The sequence below is a fragment of the Cervus elaphus genome, chromosome 23 (genome assembly GCF_910594005.1).
Source record: "Cervus elaphus chromosome 23, mCerEla1.1, whole genome shotgun sequence".
Lineage (NCBI taxonomy): Eukaryota > Metazoa > Chordata > Mammalia > Artiodactyla > Cervidae > Cervus > Cervus elaphus.
The window spans coordinates 47,376,190-47,399,504 of NC_057837.1; the positions used below are offsets into that span (position 1 = coordinate 47,376,190).

General features: G+C 44.4%; 1 protein-coding gene across 2 annotated transcripts in view; it reads left to right on the forward strand.

Moving 5' to 3' along the window:
• CDS2 (CDP-diacylglycerol synthase 2) overlaps positions 1-23,315 on the forward strand; it is a 59,827-nt gene that overhangs the window by 20,694 nt on the left and 15,818 nt on the right. Inside the window, exons 2-3 of one of the 2 annotated variants that reach the window (XM_043884901.1) lie at positions 21,462-21,598; positions 22,917-23,013. In XM_043884901.1, the coding sequence (XP_043740836.1) occupies positions 21,462-21,598; positions 22,917-23,013 (234 nt within the window). The remainder of the gene's footprint in view (positions 1-21,461; positions 21,599-22,916; positions 23,014-23,315) is intronic. The other variant, XM_043884902.1, reaches the window with a different exon arrangement.

The window sequence follows — 23,315 nt, forward strand, 5'->3', positions numbered from 1 at the left end:
TGCAGACTGCAAGCAGACTGGAGGCTACACTGGTATGAGGCCTGTGAGGCATGGAGCCCTCGTCCCCTGAGGCCCAGCTCTGCCCCAGTCTCCTCTGTGGAACGCTTTTGACTACTACACCCTATTTCTTCATTCTCCTCCCTTCTCCAGTCTTCTGTGGAAATTGTCCAAATCCTGGTTAGGTCCTATCTCCTCAGCAGATGAAATCTTTGGAGTTGGGCTCCTTGTCTTGGATTTCTGCAGTTCCTATGAGCTCGGTCAAGGCAGGTTGATCCACCATGGGTGTTCCTGGTGAGTCTGAAGGCACAGCTTTCCTTTATGTCTTGGTCGTAAACTCCCAGTTGCTATTGGACTTGGCTGTTCGTGGACCTTAAGTGATTGGGAGGTGGAGTGGTGCTGAGTCAGCTGTGAAGTTTAGCAACTGGCTGAGCAGTCTGAACCAGGCCTCTGGTTTCAGGAGGAATTTGTTGAGCTTAGTGATTAGGGTTGTGGAACAAAAAGAAAACATTGGCAGATGAGTGTTTATTTTTAGTATTGAAGTACCATGCTGCATTAACATACGATATGCTTAGTATCAATCCCAATGTTTGTTGAAAAGTGTTTGGAATTTTTAAAGTTAAAAAATAGTAAAACTAAACGGTTCACATGCACAAAATTTGGACTTGCCACAGAATATAAAGTACAATTTAAATGCATAAAAAGGCTAAACTAAAAATTATTGTTGGGGAGGAGGAAATTTTCCCCTCGACTCCTCTTAAATTCTGATGGCTGCACTAATAATAAAATTGATGGAGGACAGATTAACAGGAGAAAAAGAAGCATTTTAACTCAAGCGCATGGAGTCCCCATAGGAATGGGACCTAAAAAGTAGCCACAGCAGGTAGCTTTATGCTTTTCAGACTATTTATGAAGAATTGACAGGATGAAGAAACTTAGGTTTTGGATGCCCAGTTAGTGAAGAATCTAAATGGAGCTTGGCCTTGGCGTAGTAAATTAAAGAAGTGATAAGGTTAGTTTATGTAGGCTTCTTGGATAAATTCCCTGTCTCTTGGATATAAGGGTGTTCTCTTAAAGCTCCGGATGCAGGGAGTACATCTTTCACATGAGAGATTTATTTCTTACTTTCAGGGAGACAGAAAAAAGGGTTGGAGTGTCCCTTTTCCATTGGCCGTTTCTTAAATAACTAATTCAAAATAATTAGTATATTGTTGTGGCATATTTTAGGGTGGCCTGCCTGAGTCTCAGTAATGGCATGCAGGTGTGACAAATGGCTTAGACTGAACACAGCTTCATTCTCACTATGCAGCAGAACTCTGTGGTGATTTTCCTCCCTGCCTAAGGAAGCCTGTGGATGGATTTCTTCCCTTCCCATGTCTTTCTCAGGCTCTGAAATACCTACCTGTAAGGCCTGAATACTGAGCTGTCTTATCATTGGCCAAGCCTTTCTGGTTAAGAGATTGTTGCTCCCAGCCAGGACCTCTCAGAATAAATGCTCTGGAATAGCTGGAACTGATGTCCAAGTCTATGCCCAGAAGTTCTTGATTGGGCACCGAGCCTGAGGGCTCTCTCAGGCTGTAAAAGTTTACTGGCTCTGTCCATTCTTAGCTCAGGCCCAGTTCTAAGAGCCTTGGATAGAGGCTCCACCCATGATTGAGTTCTCCGGAAGAGATGCAGCTTGGAAATGATCTCAAGGCAAGAACTGATTGGTAGGGAGGATGAACTCTAGGATTCAAGTTCAGTTCAGTTCAGTCGCTCAGTCGTGTCTGACTCTTTGCGACCCCATGGACTGCAGGGGTCCAGGCCTCACTGTCCATTACCAACTCCCAGAGTTTATTCAAACTCATGTCCATTGAGTCGGTGATGCCATCTAATCATCTCATCCTCTGTCATCCCCTTCTCCTCCAGCCTTCAATACTTCCCAGCATCAGGGTCTTTTCAAACGAGTCAGTACTTCGCATCAGATGGCCAAAGTATTGGAGTTTTCAGCTTCAACATCAGTCCTTCCAATGAATACTCAGGACTGATTTCCTTTAGGATGGACTGAGTCTTCTCCAACATCATAGTTCAAAAGCATCAATTCTACTGCGCTTAGCTTTCTTTATAGTCCAATTCTCACATCCATACATGACTACTGGAAAAACAATAGCCTTGACTAGATGGACCTTTGTTGGCAAAGTAATGTCTCTACTTTTTAATATGATTTCTAGGGTGGTCATAACTTTTATTCCAAGGAGTAAGCATCTTTTAATTTCATGGCTGCAATCACCATCTGCAGTGATTTTGTAGTCCCCCAAAATAAAGTCTGTCACTGTTCCCATTGTTTCCCCATCTATGTGCCATGAAGTGATGGGACCAGATGCTATGATCTTAGTTTTCTGAATGTTGAGCTTTGAGCCAACTTTTTCGCTCTCCCCTTTCACTTTCATCAAGAGGCTCTTTAGTTCTTCACTTTCTGCCATAAGGGTGGTGTCATCTGCGTATCTGAGGTTATTGATTCTCCTGACAATCCTGATTCCAACTTGTGCTTCCTCCAGCCCAGTGTTTCTCATGATGTACTCTGCATGTAAGTTAAATAGGCAGAGTGACAATTTACAGCCTTGACGTATTCTTTTTCCTATTTGGAACCAGTCTGTTGTTTCATGTCCAGTTCTAACTGTTGCTTCCTGACCTGCACACAGGATTCTTAAGAGGCGGGTCAGGTGGTCTGGTATTCCCATCTCTTTAAGAATTTTCCACAGTTTGTGGTGATCCATACAGTTTAACCTTGGCTTTGGCATAGTCAATAAAGCAGAAATAGATGTTTTTCTGGAACTCTCTTGCTTTTTCTATGACCCAATGGATTTTGGCAATTTTATCTCTGGTCCTGTGCCTTTTCTAAAAGCAGCTTGAACATCTGGAAGTTCACGGTTCACGTACTGTTGAAGCCTGGCTTGGAGAATTTTGAGCATTACTTTACTAGCGTGTGAGATGAATGCAATTGTGTGGTAGTTTGAGCATTCTTTGGCATTGCCTTTCTTTGGGATTGGAATGAAAACTGACCTTTTCCAGTTCCGTGGCCACTGCTGAGTTTTCCAAATTTGCTGACTTATTGAGTGCAGCAGTTTCATAGCATCATCTTTTAGGATTTGAAATAGCTCAACTGGAATTTCATCACCTGTATTAGCTTTGTAGTAATGCTTCCTAAGGCCCACTTGACTTCACATTCCATCATGTCTGGCTCCCGGTGAGTGATCATGCCATCTTGATTATCTGGGTTATAAAAATCTTTTTTGTATAGTTCTTCTGTGTATTCTTGCCACCTCTTCTTTTAATACCTTCTGTTTCTGTTAGGTCCATACCATTTCTGTCCTTTATTGAACCCATCTTTGCATGAAATGTTTCCTTGGTATCTCTACTTTTCTTGAAGAGATCTCTAGTCTTTCCCATTCTGTTGTTTTCCTCTATTTGCACTAATCACTGAGAAAGCCTTTCTTATCTCTCCTTGCTATTCTTTGGAATGCTGCATTCAAATGGGTATATCTTTCCTTTTCTCCTTTGCTTTTTGCTTCTCTTCTTTTCTCAGCTATTTGTAAGGCCTCCTCAGACAGCCATTTTGCTTTTTTGCATTTATTTTTCTTGGGGATGGTCTTGATCCCTGTCTCCTCTACAATGTCATGAATCTCTGTCCATAGTTCATCAGGCACTCTGTCTGTCAGATCTAGTCCCTTGAATCTATTTCTTACTTCCACTGTATAATCATAAGGGATTTGATTTAGGTCGTAGCTGAGTGGTCTAGTGGTTTTCCCTACTTCCTTCAATTTAAGTCAGAATTTGGCAATAAGGAGTTCATGATCTGAGCCACAGTCTGCTCCCAGTCTTGTTTTTGCTGACCGTATAGAGCTTTTCCATCTTTGGCTGCAAAGAATATAATCAGTCTCATTTCACTGTTGACCATCTGGTGATGTCCACGTGTAGAGTCATCTCTTGTGTTGTTGGAAGAGGGTGTTTGCTATGACCAATGTGTTCTCTTGGCAAAACTCTATTAGCCTTTGCCCTGCTTCATTCTGTACTCCAAGGCCAAATTTGCCTGTTAATCCAGGTGTTTCTTGAATTCCTACTTTTGCATCCCAGTCCCCTATAATGAAAAGACATCTTTTCTGGGCGTTAGTTCTAGAAGGTCTTGTAGGTCTTCATTAGAACCGTTCAACTTCAGCTTCTTCAGCATTACTGATCAGGGCATAGACTTGGATTACCGTGATATTGAATGGTTTGCCTTGGAAACGAACAGAGATCATTCTGTTGTTTTTGAGATTGCATCCAAGTACTGCAGTTTGGACTCTTTTGTTGACTATGAGGGCTACTCCATTTCTTCTAATGGATTCCTGCCCACAGTAGTAGATATGATGGTCATCTGAGTTAAATTCATCCATTCCAGTCCATTTTAGTTCGCTGATTCCTAGAATGTCGACATTCACTCTTGCCATCTCCTGTTTGACCACTTCCAATTTGCCTTGATTTATGGACTTGACATTCCAGGTTCCTATGCAATATTGCTCTTTACAGTATTGGACTTTACTTCTGTCACCAGTCACATCCACACCTGGGTGTTGTTTTTGCTTTGGCTCCCTCTCTTCATTCTTTCTGGAGTTATTTCTCCATTGATCTCCAGTAGCATATTGGGTACCTACCAACCTGGGGAGTTCATCTTTCAGTGTCCTATCTTTTTGCCTTTTCATAATGTTCATGGGGTTCTCAAGGCAAGAATACTGAAGTGGTTTGCCATTCCCTTCTCTAGTGGACCACATTAACCTGAGCATAAAAGCACAGGGTCTGTATTATTGGGGAAGATAGCCTCTCTTCATTCATTAGCTCCTGAGGTCTGCACAGGTGGAAAAGCAGTGGAGATTCAAGGTGTTAAAAACAAGACAACAGGCCCCAAATGGAGTCACTTATTCTAAGTTCCACATCACCAAACCAAGACTTAGTTACTCTTCCAGAAACTGAATCTTAGAGCACTCACTCAGGAGTCACCTAATCAGCACTACTTAGGGTAATCTGCCTGATGGACTCCTGCCATTCCCTGAAGGAAAGTAACATTTCAATCACCAATCTACTTGTTTCTTTTTTTTTTTTGCCATACCGTGTGTAGCATGCAGGGTCTTCGTTCTGGAACAGGGATTGAACCCATGCCCCCTACAGTAGAAGCGCAGAGTCCTAAGCACTGGACTACCAGGGCATTCTCCCAGTCTACTTTTTTGCTAGTATAATTTCCTTGTTCCTACTCCTTTCTGTGTATCAAAGTCTTTCATTTTGTGCAACTCCTGGAACTCATTTCTTTCTGCTAGGTTAGATGTTGCCTGATCATGATTGAAACCCCCAAAAATCTTTAAAGTATACTTTAGTTGAGTTTTTTTTTTTTAATAAGGGAAATGTAGAATAATTATCAGGTTAAGCATCTGTGTTGTGAAGTGCATAATCATTTTTGGGTAGATGTGCTTTTAAATGGCTTTAAAAGAAGGCTATTTTTTTAATTGATCAAACAGGTATATTTTTTTATCTAGAAATTTCACTGTGGACTAGCAGATCTTTCCTTAATACCAGGTAACAGAAATGTTAGTTTATTCTGTTCATCAACCTCAGTCCTCAGTTGAGTTGGAGTTGGGTAGAGGTGATAGCCAGACTGTTCAGTGTGGAGATTGAGTGGCCAACACTATTGCCTATGTTGTTACAGTGGTGAGTAATTTCTTTTTTGGTTGATGCATCTGTCTGTCTGTGCTTAGAGCAGAAACTAGCTTGGAGAGTTCAACTTCTGGAAGCCCAAGCTGCAGGAGGCAGGTATTTTCTTTTTGCAAGAATACGTGGAGGGGAAAACAGTAAGCAGCTGTTTAAAATTGTCTTCTCGGTTTTTCCACACGCCTCTGTTCTCTTGTTTGATAGCTCATCCTTATGACATTCTCAAGAATTTCACATTCCTTCCACATAGAATCTGCAAATCTATGTAAATACACTGAGATGGGGATATTTTGTGCAAAGTGGTTGACTGTTGCAGGGTGATGTTTATGCCTGCCATTTTAACCTACAGACTCAGAAGTGGATAATTTCTTAGTCATTCCTTAAACTGTCTTCTTTCTTCCCTTCCTCCCTTTGTACAGAGACATTTATGGAGGACCTTCTGCCAGGCAGTATTGTAGACCAAGGGGATATAGCAGTAAATAAACAAAGTCCCTTCCACATGGAGTTCATGTTCTAGTGGAGGAGACAGACAAATGTGTAATAATTTCAGGTGGTAATGATTTTACAAAGAAGAATAAAGCAGGTGTTTCTTAATATGAAGTAGCATTTCAGAGTTTGAGCATTCAAAGGGACCTTCCAGTATGCAGTCTAGTTGGCTTAAAGGATAGATGTGTTCTGATTCTGCCTGGAATATTTCCTGTCATTCAAGGGAAATGAGTGGAAATGTACACAGACCTATACATTCTTTGGGGCAGCATTGAAACATTTTGAGTCTAAAAGGTTTCACTTTGCCAACTTATTCTTTATTCCTTGGCAACACATTAGTTGCTGTCCAGAATACAGCTCATTATCACTTGAGTTTTATCAGTGTCCCTCCCCAAATAGTTTTAATCTTTGGGAAGGGCTGAAAATGTAGTCCTTTTTGTCATTAGTTACAATTGTGTAACTATAGTTCTAGAGTTATCTTTCCTACCCAAATGGTGGTAGCCATTATTCTCGATTTTGTAGATAAAGGTTATTGAATTTGATTAAAATTTAGTAATTTTAAAAACACTCATTGAGCTTTTACCAGATTCTAGGCAAGGAGCACTCAAGGTAAAGAAAGATGAATAGGGCAGTCCTTGCTTTTGATGAGCTTGAAATCTAAATTAGATTATGGAAAGTGCCTCTTAACATAACTACAAAGTGCAGTGAAGAGTAGGAGGAGGGATGCATAATGTGCTGTGGGAACTTTATTGGAAAAGAAAACTGGTGAGAAGCGTGGGGTGTTAGTTTCCTGGAACTGTTCTAACAAATTGCCATAAACCCAGAGGCTTAAAACAATGGGAAATTTTTCTCTCACAATTTTTGGAGACTGGAAGGCTGAAGTCAAGGTATTGGCAGGACCATACCATTCAGAGGACCATTCCTTTCAGAGGCTCTAGGGGAGAATCCATTCTAGGCCCCTTTCCAGCTTCTGGGTGACTCTTGGCATCTCTTGGCTTGTGGCCACATTTCTCTCTCTAGCCTGTCTTCATGTTGTCTTCTCTTTTGTTTCTGCATCATATCTCCCTCTGTTTCTCTCTTGTTTTTAAAAAAATATTTATTTTATTTATTTGGCTGTGCTGGATCTTATCTGCGGCATGTGGGATCTAAGGAGCTGAACCCAGGCCCCCTGCATTGGGAACTTGAGTCTTAGCCACTGGACCACCAGGGAAGTCCCTGCCGCTCTCTTATAGGTAATGTGATTACACTTAGGGCCCAACTGGATAATCAGGATAAACACCCCCTTTCAAGATCCTTAACACATTTTTGCCATGTCAGGTAATATTTACTCTTTTGCCATGTAATATTCACAGATTTCTAGGAAGTCAATTTATTTTGGAGAGGCGTGTTTGTTTGTTTTTTTTTTTTTCCTGTTTACTGTAGATGGAAATCAGAGACGACATTCCTTAAGGAGTCTTAGTGCTCTTAAGATGGGACTTGATGAACGAGCAGGAAGGAAAAATGGCTGGGAACAAAGTGGGAGAAGAGAGCAAGGGGGGAGGTCATCAGGGTCAATGAGCAGCTATGCTTAGTTGGAGCATGAGGTTTGTGCAGGGTGTAGAGGACAAATATTGGAGGACCTGAAGTGGGAGGCTATTTGTCATTAATACACTGGGTGAACAGAGAAGGCAACGGCACCCCACTCCAGTACTCTTGCCTGGAAAAGCCCATGGACGGAGGAGCCTGGTAGGCTGCAGTCCATGGGGTCGCTAAGAGTCGGACACGACTGAGCGACTTCACTTTCACTTTTCACTTTCATGCATTGGAGAAGGAAATGGCAACCCACTCCAGTGTTCTTGCCTTGGAGAATCCCAGGGACGGGGGAGCCTGGTGGGCTGCTGTCTATGGGGTCACACAGAGTTGGGCTCAACTGAAGTGACTTAGCAGCAGCAGCAGCAGACTAGGTGAAAATGAGTGGAAGAGGGGTGTCATCAGAGCTGTGCTTTATGAAGATTAATCTGGGGAATATGTTTGAAAAGGGAGAGATTAGTGGAGAAATCAGTTGGGAGGCCAGTATAGTAGAGAAGTGTTGACATGCAGACACTACCAAGTATACCGGGGGTGAGAATGGAATAAGGAGAGACCCTGGAATGTTAGTATCATATAGTTTGAGTACTGATGAGGGGGATTTGGAGATGGTGATGAGGTCAGTGTTCCCTGTGGAGCACATCTCAGGTAGCTTGGGTTCTTGTTGGAAAACAGAAGAGCTAGTGTGGGTGGTAAAGGGGTTGATTCATTTTGGACATACTGAGTTTTGAAATGCTAGTTAGACATGGAGGTATCTTGTTGGCAGGTTGAAATGTAGAGCTGTAGCTAGGGAGAGAGGGTATAACTAGTGTGATGGAAGGGAGGTCCACAGAAGAAAGACTAGTGGTTAAACTCTTGTGTTAACTGCTAATTTTATATTTGTCTACTTAGCTCATCTTTCTAGCGCTTTGATTTTTTTGTTTTTAATAGTTACTTTTAGTTTATTTTTGTTTGCACTGAGTCTTCATTGCAGTTCATGGGCACTTCGGTGCTACATGCAGTTTTTTTTGTAGTTGGGCAAGCAGGAGCTACTCTCTAGTTGTGGTGCCCGGGCTTCTCGTTGCAGTGGTGTCTCTTGTTGCAAAGCACAGGCTCTAGAGCACTCGGCCTCAGTAGTTGTGGCGCATGGGCTTTAGTTGCCCCACAGCACGTGGGATCTTTCCGGACCAGGGATCAACTGATACCTGTGTCCCCTGCATTGGCAAGTGGATTCTTAACCACTGGACTACCAGGGAAGTCCCACATTGATATTTTTAAGTGTTTATCTGTCTCTCTGAGCTTTGTGTCACTTGCATGTTTTATCAGTCTACCATCAGTGGTTTTATTTAAGTCATTAATGACAGAGGTGACTAGGAAGCAAAACAGAAATTGGGTGTTCAGGATGATTACAGCTATTATCCTCCCCACAATACATGTATTTATAGAAAAAGACTAGTGTGAAATATATCACTGCATTTTGGTAATCTGGGCATTCTAAAGGTGTGTATCCCAGTTATCTTTAAGGAATATATATTACTTCAGGAAAAATGTTTTATTAAGGGTTGAAGTGGTACATATCCCTAGTGCCTACAAAGTTGATATTGATAATAAATATCAGGCATTGGTAAGTGCTATAAAGAAAAGAAAGCATTCTGGGTCTTCTTGGCGGTCCAGTGGTTAAAACTCTGTGCTTCCATTGCAGGGGGTACAGGTTTGACCCCTGGTCCAGAAGCTAGGATCCTGCATGCCATATGACCAAAATAAAAATAAAAATAAATTTTTTTTTTTTAAAGAAAGCATTCTAAGGAGATAGAGAATGATGGAGATGGAGATGGAGGTGGGCCATTTTTTTAAGTAGGGTGGTCAGGAAAGCCCTCTTTGAGGACATTAAATGAAAATTGAGTAAGGGATGATTGAGCAATGAGAACATTACAGAGTTAATGTGAAGGCTCTGAATCAGGAATTAGTTCAGTGTACAGAGGGACAGCAGAAAGGCTGTGAGTTTGTCCTCCCTGGAAATCACTGGTATAGGAAAGAAATATGAGAGGTACGCTGGGAAGTTATGCTAAGGTAGTGAGAGGTCATTAAAGGATTTTAAATGGGGGAATTGAATGCACTGATACATATTTTAGGAAGATCACTGGTTATTTGTGAGGAGAATGGATGGTGAAAGGAGCAATTAGGAGACCATTGCAGGCGAGAAATGATGGGGGCTGGGATGAGCCTGTGTGCGTGCATGTGTGTGTGCTCAGTTGTGTCCAACTCTTTGTGACCCTATGGATTGTAGTCCGCCAGGCTCCTCTGTCCGTGGGATTTCCCAGGCAAGAATACTGGAGTTGGTTACCATTTCATCCTCCAGGGGATCTTCCCAAGCCAGGAATCGAACCCACGTCTCCTGCTTTGGCAGGCAGCTTCTTTACCACTGCACCACCTGGGAAGCCTGGTATGAGCCTAGTGACTGTGAAGATAGAAAGGATAGATTTGAGATATATTTTTGGTAATAGAACCAACAAAACTTGAATTGTTTTTCAACTATGGATCATTTGCAGTTTGATTTACTGCAAATCAAAGTAAATTTACTGCAAATTCATTTTGTATGAATGAATGAATTCATGCAATTCATTGGCTTTAAAACCATCCTCTGTCCTCACGCTGCTGCGCCTTTCAGGTGTTGGCATCATCCGAAGACTCCCATGAAGATGCAGGCCAGTGCCTTAGCAGCTGGGGCTCTGCCTCTCCACCTGTTCCCTTTTTCCTCAGGCTGTTGGGGGAAGGAGAGCTCAAGTGTCTTGTCCCACAATCATATAATTGGATTCTAGAGTTCTAATTTGCCATCTTGGGCCAAGTACTTACTCCAGAAGAGTTATGCGGCCCCCCACCCACCCCGCCACATTGAGTTATACTGGGGTTAAAATGCCTGTTCATGAACTTGTCATTGTGGGAAAGGGCATGGGAGTAGATTTTAGAGGGGAGTCAGCTGCATGCCCAGTACTTGGGGAAAGATGAGAGAGGAATTAAGCAAATTAAGCATGACTCCTGGGTTTCCTGGGTGGTGCTCGTGGTAAAGAACCTGCCTGCCAATGCAGGAGACGTAAGAGATGCAAGTTCGATCCCTGGGTCAGGGAGATCCCCTGGAGGAGGGATGACAATCCACTCCAGTATTCTTGCCTGGAGAATCCCATGGGCAGAGGAGCCTGGCGGGCTATGGTCCATAGGGTTGGACAAAGAGTTGGACAGGACTGAAGCGGCTGAGTGCACACAGCACCCAGGTTTCTGATTTATGCTGGATACAGATTGTGGTGCCATCAACTGGCTAGCTAGGCACTTGAGGATCAAGAGTTTTGTGGGCAATGTCAGTAGTTCTGTTTAGATATGTTTGAGATGTCTGCGAGAACTTTCTGGTGGAGATGTCAGTAAGCAGTTAGAAATATAGTGTTTAGGTCTGGAACTGGAGGAGAGGTTGGGGTTGGTGATATAATCATCAGAGTCATTGGCATGGAATTGGTAATTAAAGCCAAGGTGCTGGATGGTAATACTTAAGGGAGTGAGTGTAGTGGGTCCAGAATTGAGCCTAAAGCCAGTCCAACATTTAGAGGACAGGTAGAGGGAAGATAGCACAGGAACTAAAAGCAGCTAGTCAGGTAGAATGAGAACCTGGAAAGTATATATCATGCAAGCCAAGAGAACAGTGTTTCAGGAAAGACGTGTTCAACTAGATCTGATATTGCCACGAGGTACCATAAGATGAAGACTGGAACATGCATTTGGTTTTGTGTCTTCGAGGCTGTTTTGTTTACTTCGTGTTAAGAAATTTTAAGTTCATTTTTGTGCTCAGAGCCTGGGACATCAGACTGAGGCCCCAGTGGTTTTTCTCTGCTGAGGTTCGGGGTATCTGAAAGTCACATGCATTTCAGCTGACCAGGCACTCTTTTTTTTTTTTTTAAACCTTTGTATTAAAGGAACTTTTCAAACACAAAAGAGAATAGGTTAGTCAGTTTGTTTGTACCCATTGTATAGAAAGTGAAAGTTGCTCAGTTGTGTCCAACTCTTTGCAACCCCATGGACTTCTCCAGGCCAGAGTACTGGAGTGGGTAGCCTTTCCCTTCTCCAGGGGATCTTCCCAACCCAGGGATTGAACCCAGGTCTCCCACATTATAGACGGATTCTTTACTCAGCTGAGCCACAAGGGGCGTGAAAAACACATTTTTCCTTTTTTTAAAAAAATACTTATTTGACTGTTGGGTCTTACTTGTGTCACGTAGAACCTTTGATTGTGGTGCACAGACTCCCTAGTTGTGGCGCACCGGCTTAGCTGCCCCAAGACATGTGGGATCTTAGTTCCCTGACCAGGGATGGAATCCGTGATCCCTGCATTGCAAGAGCAGATTCTTAACCACTTACTTTGTCTAGTAATCTTTGTAGTAGGAGCTGTTGGAGATGTGTGACACTGAGGCAAGTACTGGATATTGATTTATGATTTAGGGGCTCATCGGATGAATCTAGTAGCTCGTCCTGGTTCCATTTTCTTCCTAAGGTCTAGGGAGTACATTTGAGCCCAGTTTTGAGATTGCAAATATATTTCTCATCTTATTAACTCTTTTTATTTCTTACTTAACTCTTATTATTTTTTATTAACTTATTTCCCATCTTATTAACTCTTGGTAATATTTGATAAACTTTCTTCTTTGCATGAGCCTTGTTCTAATAATGAAGAAACTTAAAATTACTTTCTCCCCCAGTAAGGATGGACTCATTTTTTTTCTTAAATACTAATAGAGATGCCTGACAATCTGATGATAAGAGGACCTATTGGATTCCAGCAGGGCTTCTGATTTTTGGTGTTTGACTCTGGAGGACAGTAGAAAACAAGTGGTATCATTAGAACAGAACTGTGGGCAGAGCCTCCCAAGAAACAGGTGATTTTTTGAGCTCTGGGAGTCGCTGTCCTGAATTAAATAATGTCTTCTGATGATGACTGGTACTAGATTAGACTTGTATGCTTGTTCTTTTAGTAAACAGATGTGTTTACTCCAGAGGGAGGCTTTAACGGGGAAGGTGAAGAAAGGATAATACCTGTTTGTTCTGTGTCATCCAAACTCTTGGTTTAATGTATGGGAGTAGCAGTTTTGAGGAGTTTGGGACCTAAACCAACAGTGTCCGTCTGGATTAGAAAGCCTTGTATTCAGGTAGGCTGCTGCTTACTTTTCTGACCTCTTTCTCAGACATACCTGTGTTTTTTTTTTTTAATCCCCTGTATCACTTATTATTTATTTGGCCACAAATGACAGAAAACCCAGAGTAAGAGTAGTTTTCCAAGATAGAATTGCCCTTATTTCTCATGTAATAAGCAGTCCAGGATCCATACAACTTTGTTCTTGCTACATAGTTGTCCTCTGTAGGTAGTTTTTCCTGATGGTCTCCTCTTCTTATCTGGTTGCTTAGACATTGGTAATAGATGGTTTTCACCTCATAGGCCAAGATGGTTGCTGGAGCTCCAACTAGCCTTTCTACAATTCAGTCGACATGGAGGAAAAAAGGTGTAATTGCTCACAGCACTTCTGCTAATATCTCATTGACCAGATTTGGAAAATGTACTCTTGGTTCTAAGCCCAGCTAAAAATCAGGGCTTCTGTTCTGAGAAAGAAGGGGAGCTCAACAGTGGGGCAATGGACTGCAACCCTATAATGCCTCATATGGTGCTTTTAAGAGTGTGGAAGATGTTGAAATGCTACATGTTGCCCAGCTCTGCAAATCTAGTAAACCCAGGATCCTCTCTGAATGATTGACTGTGGCTACTTAGGCATATGTGATGAGACTTAATGTCTTCTCTGCACGCACCGTGCCAGATGTTGGGAGGAAGTCGGCATATCCCCCTTTCCCCCACCGAGATTGTGTCTGCAGGAGGGGACCATATAGTGTGGAGTGCATTCTTGAGGGAGGGCGGGGGCCACTGGGACACAGGGCAGCTGGGAAAGGTTTGGAGATCTGTTAGCTGAGATCTGAAGTAAATTATAATTGGCCAGAGGAGAGATGAGTTTCTAAAGAGGGCAATCTGCATAGACTGTTCTAGGAAGGAACAGAATGAGCAAAAAGCCTAAAGTAAGAAAGTACAGTTTGTTCTAGGAACTGACTGTAGGTCAGAATGGCGGAGAGACAGGAGGCTGGAAGGGTAGACAGGACTCTGATCCCAAAGGGGCTTGTAGATCATTTTAAAAGTCGAGATCTAGCCTTTAGATGGCAAGAGGAGGAAGAATCACCTCTGTTTAGTCTAGGGAGCTCCAGGAGGAGTACTGGACAAGGAGTGATACGGTCAGGTTTTCTTTCCAGAAAGACCTTCCTGGTGCAATGTAAAGAGTAGAGTGGAGGTAGGAACAGACTCAGGGCTGGAGATAAGGTGGCCAGTTGGGCGTTGCAGTTACCTGGAGGGAACAGTGTTGGCTTAGGAGTTCCAGAGGCAGTGGGAACGGGTTCAGTTCAGTTCAGTTGCTCAGTGGTGTCCAACTCTTTGCGACCCCATGGACTGCAGCACGCCAGGTCTCCCTGTCCATCACCAACTCCCAGAGCTTACTCAAATTCATGTCCACTGAATCAGTGATGCCATCCAACCATCTCATCCTCTGTCATCCCCTTCTCCTCCTGCCTTCAGTCTTCCCAGCAGGGTCTTTTCAAGTGAATCAGTTCTTTGCATCAGGTGGCCAGAGTTTTGGAGTTTCAGCTTCAGCATCAGTCCTTGCAGTGAGTATTCAGGACTGATTTCCTTTAGGATGGACTGGTTGGATCTCCTTGCAGTCCAAGGGACTCTCAGGAGTCTGTTTCAGAGGTAGTGATCAGAGACCAGGTGATAGGAGCCGAGGGAGGAAGCACGAAGGCTGATTGACCACCTTTTCACTTGAGTATTCAGGGGAAAGGGAATGAATTTGTTTTTTTTTTTTAGTACCTAGAGAATTTTAGGTATCTGTGGGACATCCAAGGGGGGGACATCAAGTATGATTGGATATGTGGGTCTGAAGCTCAAGAAGAGGCTGTTGGAGGCATCAGAATGAATGAGATTACTCAGGAGAGTGTGTAGTAGAACAGAAGGAGCACCCAGCACGGAACCTCTCAGAGCCCCTCAATTTAAAGGGCAAGCTGAAGAAGAGGAAGCTGCCAAGGAGAAACTGGCTAAAGAAGGCCTGGCTAGATAGGCAGGTGGGAAACCAGGAGGATGTGCTGCTTGGAAACCAAGAGAGGAGTATTTCTCGCTAATAACATCAAAAGTTGCTGCAAGGCCGTGCTGGCAGCAGAGAACTGGGAATGCCCAGGGATGAAGGTGGCTTGGTGTGGCCTGAGGAATGAAGGTCAGTCAAGGGTGAAGGTCAGTCAAGGGAAAGGGATGGGGTGTTCAAAACTCTTCCCAAAAGTTCACCTGTGAAGTGGAGAAAAAAGTGCTTTCTTTGGATGAGCCTGCTTAAGTGGTGTAATATGAGGGCCTGGGGTGAGGGGGAGGCTGGAGGACAGAGGGGAGGGAGGGGAGATCAATGGAGCAAGATGCTGAGGAGGGGGCAGGATGGGGGTTGGCTGCATGTGAGCTGTTCCCACTATGGCTCTTCTGGAAACAGTTGTCTTCCCACAGGAACCCTCTCTAGGCCTAAGACTGGCAGTGGTAGATTCTCTGCAAAGAACCCTGTGGCTCCTTGGAAATAGTATTGTCTGGAGGTAAAATGGTTCAGAGGCAGAGCTGGGTTTTAAAACCCGAACCTTTGGCATGGGCATCTTTCCACGTCCTCTCTCTGGAGCTCTTTGGTGTGGAGAGCAGTTACCCATGGAGGTACTTTAAGGAAGCAGTCCATCTGGAGTAATTGAATGCATATTCTGTGGACCACATTATTGATATGAGGCTTTTGAAGGCAGGGTGTGGACATTTGGGGAATGATTCTAAACTTTCAGAGCCAGGCTCCTCCCCTTTGATCCTTTGTTCAGACAACTGACTTTGTCAGATGAGGTGAGCATTAGAAAAAGCTAGAAATATTTTCTTTGCTGTTTCAATCACCATGCACATGCACACGTACACTTTTTTCTCCCTCCAATAGGAACTCAGATGAAAGCTTACTTGGCTTTTTTCAGTGACAGGGACACAGAGGTCTCCTACACTCGTTAGGGATAAACCTGTCTCTGGTAATTTCTTTCATGGAGGTGTGTGTGTAAGTGGGGGAGTTGATTGCCCTGGTATCTGGCCACACGGCTTGGTTAAGAGGATGGCAGGTGGGACTTCCCTGGTGGTCCAGTAGTTAAGAATCTGCCTTCCAGTGCAAGGGACGCAGGTTTGACCGCTGGTTGCGGAACTGAGATTCCACATGCTGTGGAGCAACTAAGCTGGTGTGCTGCAACCAGAGAAGCCCTGTGCTGTACAGTGGAGACCCAGCACATCCAAAAAAGCAAAAAAGATGGCTGGCATGATACTTAATAGAAAGATTAGGCTTCAGCCTGCTGATTTTCCTCCAACACAAGATTTATAATTTCCATCTAAAGCAGTGGGAAAAATAGTTTATGTAAGGTGTGAAGACACTCAGTAAATGAAACTTACAAATTTTAATACAGCTTAGTATGCCCTAAACTGCTAGGGTTCTCTCCTGGGTTTCCTACCTAGATTATAGCAGAGAAAATGAGTCCTACATATGCTATACTGGGCCAAGCCAGGTCACTTCTCAGGGCAGAAAGCCTGGCCTTGAGCACAGGGACCTCCCTCCTCCCCTTATTACTGCTCCCTGGCCCTCCCTCACTGGCATCTCTTGCTTCTGTTGAAGGAAGGCTTCTGTGCTATCTGAGCCCTGGCTCATTGGTGTCTGGGCAGGTGTGGGAGGTAGAAGGGACCTGGAAGGCTGGTAGGGGAAGCTTTTTATGCACGAGTTCCTCTAAAAATGTTAGCAGGTCTTATCTGAACCCTTGGTACGCAAGACTCTCCATGTGTCTATCATATCACCTAAGTGTTTCTCCCTTAGAGTCTTAAGTGAACCAGAAGGAAGGAGGCCTCAGAGGTAACTTTTTTTTTCTTCTCCTTTTAAAGCAATGCTCTTATTTCCTGTTTACACCAGCACCACAGCCCACTTGGGAAATAGCTGCAGGACTGTGGGAGGATGGGCGGTGATTGAGATAGAATCTGAGAGATCGGGTCTGCTCTATTCAACCTCTGATCTGGCTCCTTGGTTGAAAAGAAAGGGAGGAGGAGGGGATGCCTGGGAGCTGAGCTGAGCTTGCAGCAGCAAGGCAGCCTTTCCCCACTACCGTGTGCTGGTCCCAGAGCTCCTGAGCTGGATCCTTAGACCCTCAGCTAGCAGAGAGAGGGGATGAGAGTGGGCACTGGTCTGGCTTTGTTACAAGGGTTGCTGCCGAGGCAGGGGCCTATCAGACCTGGCACACGAACAGATCTGAGCTGATTTTGTCATATGCTCAGTGCAGTCCAGACACTGTGGTCCATGGTAGGTTAAGAAGAATTAATTAGCTTATTAGTCCAGTAAATCTTTGGGTTCGTACTGTGTCCCAGGCTCTGCTTAGTGTGGTGGGAATCAAGAATTCCAGGGTCACTGACCCACCACTATGTCTGACATGTATGTGATGTTTTTACCACGTTCCCCAGCTGGCACAGCCTCAGTTATATACATGTTTTGATAGGTTCCTCATAAAGCAGGCACAGGAAAGAAAAGATGAACGAGGTAAATAGAAGTAAGTTCTAATGTTTCCTTCCACAGCTCAGTGAACTGTGCTGTACACATCCCATGTCAGGGAGTGTTGGTAGGTCTGCTGCCTGTGTTTCAGACTTCCACCTTTATGGGAACTTTGAGAAGTGGATCATTTCTGAGTTGGGGCCACCTGTTGGAATGGAAGACAGGAAAGAGGAAGCAAGGCAGGCAGATGCTGAGTTCACAGAATTGATTAGCACACGGGCCGCAGCAAGACTTGATAAGCACTGTTCTTTCTCACTCCACCGTCCTTGGCAAGGATGCCCAGGTTGCCTGGGATGGGTGTTTAAGGTTCTTGGGCTCCTGTGCTGTGTGCCGTGGTCAGCGTACTGGAGAATGGGGATAGGATGGAATTCAGCAGGTCCCTGTTGCTCTTCAGTCCCTTTATAGTTTTAATAGACTTTCACTGTTGTTGCATTTGATCATTCCAGCAACCAAGTGAGGTAGGGGGCACTTTCCTCAGGGGGAAGACCAGGGATGGGAGGCCTGTGCTGAGTGTAATGAACACCAGGGCTGGGAATTGACTGGCTGCCTCTGCCTCCTGCAGAAGGTCTTTCTTGGCATCTGCCTGTCTTTCCATCCCCTGGAGGAGCAAACCAGTGAAACGCTTGACATCTCTGATTCTTGGTCCTCACATGTGCCACTTTCTCCTGGGCAAAGCCTTGGGCTCCAGGTTTTTGACTCCTCCTGGGTTCACAACAGAAGCTGCTGCCAGCATTCACCTCCTCACTGAGGCATAAGCAGCCCAAGTGGAAGGCCCTGCCCCCACACAGGGAGTAGCCAGAAGAGCGCAGGGTTTCCAGGTTCTCTGAGGCTTCTGTTCCTTCGTCTGCTCTCTTGGCAGCCACACCTGGAGTCCTGAGAGCTGGCTGACTTACCTCACCCTGATCCATGACTTCCCAGGTTGTGCCCTTTCCTCCTGCACAGGGGTTTGCCCTTCTGCCTTTTTCGACTCTGTTTCAGCTTATGGGAGAGAGGTTATCTGTGTAGGTGTTTGTCTCCTTCTCCAAGGACACCTCCAGTGAAGGGCTCTGAGGATCTTATTCAGTGGCCTGGGCTGAGGCCCAGGACCCTGGCATTACTTACTTGCTTTTAAAAGTGAAGTCGCTCAGTCGTGTCTGACTCTTTGCGACCCCGTGGACTGTAGCCTACCAGGCTCCTCTTTCCATGGGATTTTCCAGGCAAGGGTGCTGGAGTGGGTTGCCATTTCCTTCTCCAGGGGATCTTCCCAACTAAGGGATTGAACCTGGGTCTCCCACGTTGCAGACAGACGCTTTACCATCTGAGCCACCAGGGAAGCCCTTACTTGCTTAAAGGCAAGTGACAACTGGAAAGTTAATCTCCTTCAGGCTTATTTCTTTAGTTTACTTCATTTCTTAGTTGTTCATCCCAGGCCTTCTGTCTTGACAATAACAACAGTCACTGTGTCTTTGTGACATTTCTCTATGTCCTTTTACTGCTTTCTGCTTCAGGATAACTCTCTTCACTGCACCTCTTCCTAGTAAGGAAGGAGAGGAGTCAGATACAGCGTTCTTTGGGCTGACATTTGTAAAAGGGTCTGCAAGGTCCAGAGACTTAGTCCCAAGCCAGAGCTCCCTGCCCCTCCCCTGCAGGGGCTCTGCCAGGGCTCCTTCCTGCCCTTCCTAGCTTGGGGAACGCGCAGCCTTTGTGAGTTTCCTTGACAACAAGATGGATAAGTTAAAAATAGCTGGTGCTAGAGCTTCTGTGTATGTGTGTGTGTGTGCGCGCGTGCACACATGGGCACGCATTCGCAAGCATTTGTGCCTACATACATACCCTTTCGCCTGCTGTTGTTAACTCAGTCTCTGTGGCTTCTACATACTCGTGGAGAACATCTGTGGGAGGCCTTGGTGGGGCCCTGTTACTTGCTGTTTGCAATTCTTTGGTTTAGAGGTCAGATCTAGATAATCCCATAGCATCATTACCTCATATCCCTGATGGTCGCTGATGGGAAAAGGATGATAATGTTAGCCTGCAGCATGGAAATCTGTTCTGAATGCCTCCGTCTTCACTAAGTGTGACTGGAGAGAGAGAATCTCAGTTACACTTCGGGGCATTGCTGCATTTCAGAACCTTGTGGGGCAGTGGAATAGGACACAGCTCTGGGTGTGTGTCTGGTTATGTCTTTCCGGAGAACCCTTACACAGATGAGGAGGGTCCTTTCTGGTCTCCTTTTATTAGGTAAGGAAGTGGAATACAGCACTTGGGTGACTTGTCCACTGGCTCAGCCTGGTGGAGGAAGGAGCATTGACCTCATCAGCAGCAGCTGTGGCTCTTTCCCTCAGGTGCTACTGATGCGGACACCTCCATAATGTCTTTTTTTTGTTTTGTTTTTTTAAATTGAAGTATAATTGATTTACAGTGTTATGTTAATTTCTACTGTACAGCAGAGTGACTCCCTAAGTTCTTTACCAAAGCCCCCCATTTCTGTATCAGCAATCCTGTAGTAGTTAAGCCTTCTGTTTTGTGGTATTATCTCAGTTGTAAGGTAATTTAGAAACAGCTATTTCTATGAGAGCAGGGCTGCTTTACCATAGCTGGAAAAAATTCCTCTCTTTCTCCACCATCTTCCATGTATTTGTCAGCATCTGTGTGCCAGGCATGAGGATATCTTGTCTTTAGGGGCCTTTTGGTCAGTTGGGGCAGCAGACAATTACAAAATCTCCCACCAACTCCCCATTGTGGCCAGTGCTGAGCGAGAGGGAAGAGGTCTGATTGTGGGTGAGAGGAGGACTGAGGTGGGTTGTTAGGGTTTAGAGGAAACTGGGAGGACATGTTAGTGATACAAAGTACTTAAATTTGGGACATATTAAAAAAACTCCTACACATAAAAAAAAGCAAGGAAACCCAGTAGAAAACTGACCAGTGACTTGACAGGCACTTCACAAAAGAAGATGTCAAAATGGCCAAGAAATGTGTGAAATGGTGCTCAATTTCATATATTTATTAGTCACTAAAGAAATTCACATTGTTCAATTTGAAAAAAAAGATACAACGTTTTGTTTTTTCTTGTATGTAATGAAATCTTGGATGATTTGGTGAAACATCCTGCTGCCATTACCAGTTTACTTTGTTCTGAATCACTTAACTGAAGAATAAAATGGATTCTGAGATGCTTAAATATTTTAAAAGGAAATGTAGTGGAATGAACACATTACCGTCAGAGACCTGTTATAGGAGATTTGGGGCCAACTATTGAATTTCTCAGAGCTCCTGTTTCTTCATTTATAAATAGTGATCTTTCTATCTGCCTTTCCTTCCTTCCATAACTGCTCAAATGTTCACAGGTACGGGAAATACTCTCAAAATTCTGAAGGGCTACTCAAATACTATGTAGTATCATGACTTTGATTTCAAGTGATTTGATTTCTCCTGCACCTCTTCTCACGGCATCTATTCTAAATTCCCCTAAGAAATAAAAGCTTGGTACTTTGGATGGAGGACCTGTTGCTGGCATGCTCTGGTCCATTCATACAGGCTGGGGAGCAGGGTGAGTTCCTCCAGGCATTTCCTTATATGACTGTGACCTGGTGGCAACTCTGTGAGTGACATTGAAGTGTCTGCTGACACCCAGGCCTGGTGGCAGGGGGAGGGCAGTGGCACACACCAGTCCTGGTGAAGTGTTGACTAGAGTTAGTGGTCCCATAGGGCTTCCATACCTGACTGGGGCTGGCCTCCTCACGTGGTGGTCTTGTGAAGCCTGGAAGTAACACCATGGGTTTTCGGGAGCTCTGTTGCAGGGGACAGTAGCCTGCACACCCAGCTTCCCCCGAGAGAGCCTGTCCAGAGCTACTAGTTGTCCTGTGGCTCCAAGAGTCCCCAGCTTATTGTGGTTTGTGGCAGAGCAGGAGCTATTCCCTGTGTGACTTAGGTGTTGGTGGAGAGGCTTTTTCAAAGGTAGATGGGTCCTTTTGGATGTTTACACCCAGTATCCTACTCAGCGCTTTTGATCTTTCCCTCTTCTGTTTCTCTGCTGTGCAGGAGTCAGAGTCAGAAGTGAAGGTAGATGGAGAGACTGCATCGGACAGTGAAAGCAGAGTGGAAGCTGTCTCCCTACCACCCTCTGCAGATGATACCCCAGAGGTTCTCAACAGGGCGCTTTCCAGCTTGTCTTCAAGGTAGCTTGGCTTACTCATGCAAGTGCTTGCTGAGGGCTCTGGGTCTCCAAGTGTCATGGAAGACCTGAAGCCCTTAGAGAGCCCACAGTCTTGTAGCAGGAGCCCACATCTGTAAAAGTGTGAGGCCCAGACCTGCCACTTTCATTGGTTATAGTCTCCCCTGCCTCTGCTTAAGGCTCCATTGAGTGTCATTGAGTACTTAGCAGTGACTACAAGCACAACCTGAGTGGATCTGGCCCTTGAAGGGTACCCTAGGCTAGCTGGGAGGTACTGTCCAAAGAGCAGGAATACATGGACATAGGAGTAGTCACTGATAGAGCACATGAAGATAAATGGTCCTTGGGGTCTGTGACTAATGGGCAGGCTGCTTTCCACTGTGGAGCCTAAATCTCTAGTTCAGAATTCAGTTTTCCTTCTCCCTACACGTCTGTTTTGGACAGTCCTTTGATTCTCCTATAGGAATTAAGAAACATCTCAACTTCGGTGAATTCAGAGTTAAAATTTTGGTCCCTTGAGATTCTGGTCCTTCTGATTCCAGCCAAGTGGGCAAACTCTAAGACCCCAAAACATTATATAAAAGTGTGCCTGGGCATGCCTCCCACACATTTGTCCTTTTGAAAGGCTGTATTGTGCAGTGATTAGGATTACGGGTTCTGGAGCCAGATTGGCTCCCAGGATTCAATTCCCAGCTTAAGCACTTCACAGGGTATCATCTGTACATCCACTTCCTCATCTGTAAAAGCTAGTAGTATTGAGGGTTGAATCAGTTAATACACATGAAAGTCCTTGTAGAAGTGCCAGGTGCATATGTGCCAGGTGTGATAGCTGTTATTACCACTGTGTTTGATACTTCTATTACCATAGTGATGCAGGAGCAGAGAAATGTAGGATTCTGCTGCAGCAAAAATGTTAATAGTTTTTTCTCAGAGACACCCATAGAAGCCATCTAAATAGAAACATAAGGGGGGTGCAGGCAGACATTACATTTACTTGGGATTTTTGCCTGATTCCTTCATTAAAAAACAAGTTGGGTGTATTTTTATTGCAAGCCTTGAGCACTTGCTGAGTTTAGTGTAGATAAGGTGATGGCTCTGATGAGGTGAGGTGACCTGCTTCTTCCAGCATATAGCTACTGCCTCTGTCAAGATGAAAGACATACTCCTGGAAAGCATTGACCTCAGAGCCCTCTTATCCCAGAAAGATAAGAGTGAAAAAAAAGATAAGAGTGAAAGAGCCCTCTTATCACCCACCTTGAGTTTGTGCTTCAGTTCTTTCGGGCTCCTAACATGTTTTCTCCTTCCCTTCCTCTCTAACTTAGATGGAAGAACTGGTGGGTGAGAGGCATCCTGACCTTGGCGATGATTGCATTTTTCTTCATTATCATTTACTTGGGACCAATGGTTTTAATGATGATTGTAAGTGCCATTTACTTGCTATTTTAGTTTTACCTTCAGTTTTCCCTGCACGTCTAGTCATTTTAAGTGCCAGGTGTTGGGTTGATTCTGGGAATCACTTGGGGTCCTGGCTGCTCAGACCACATCCGCCCTAGAATAGCTATGATTTCTCACCTTCCAGCAGCCAACTGGAGGGTCATTGGCACAGGCCAGTTGTAGGTGATTAAAGATCACTTTAAAATTTGATTTTATTACTTCAGCTCTTTGGTCAAACTGGGAACCTGGCTATGATTTGGTGTGACTCTTGATTTTGTTTCTTGTTT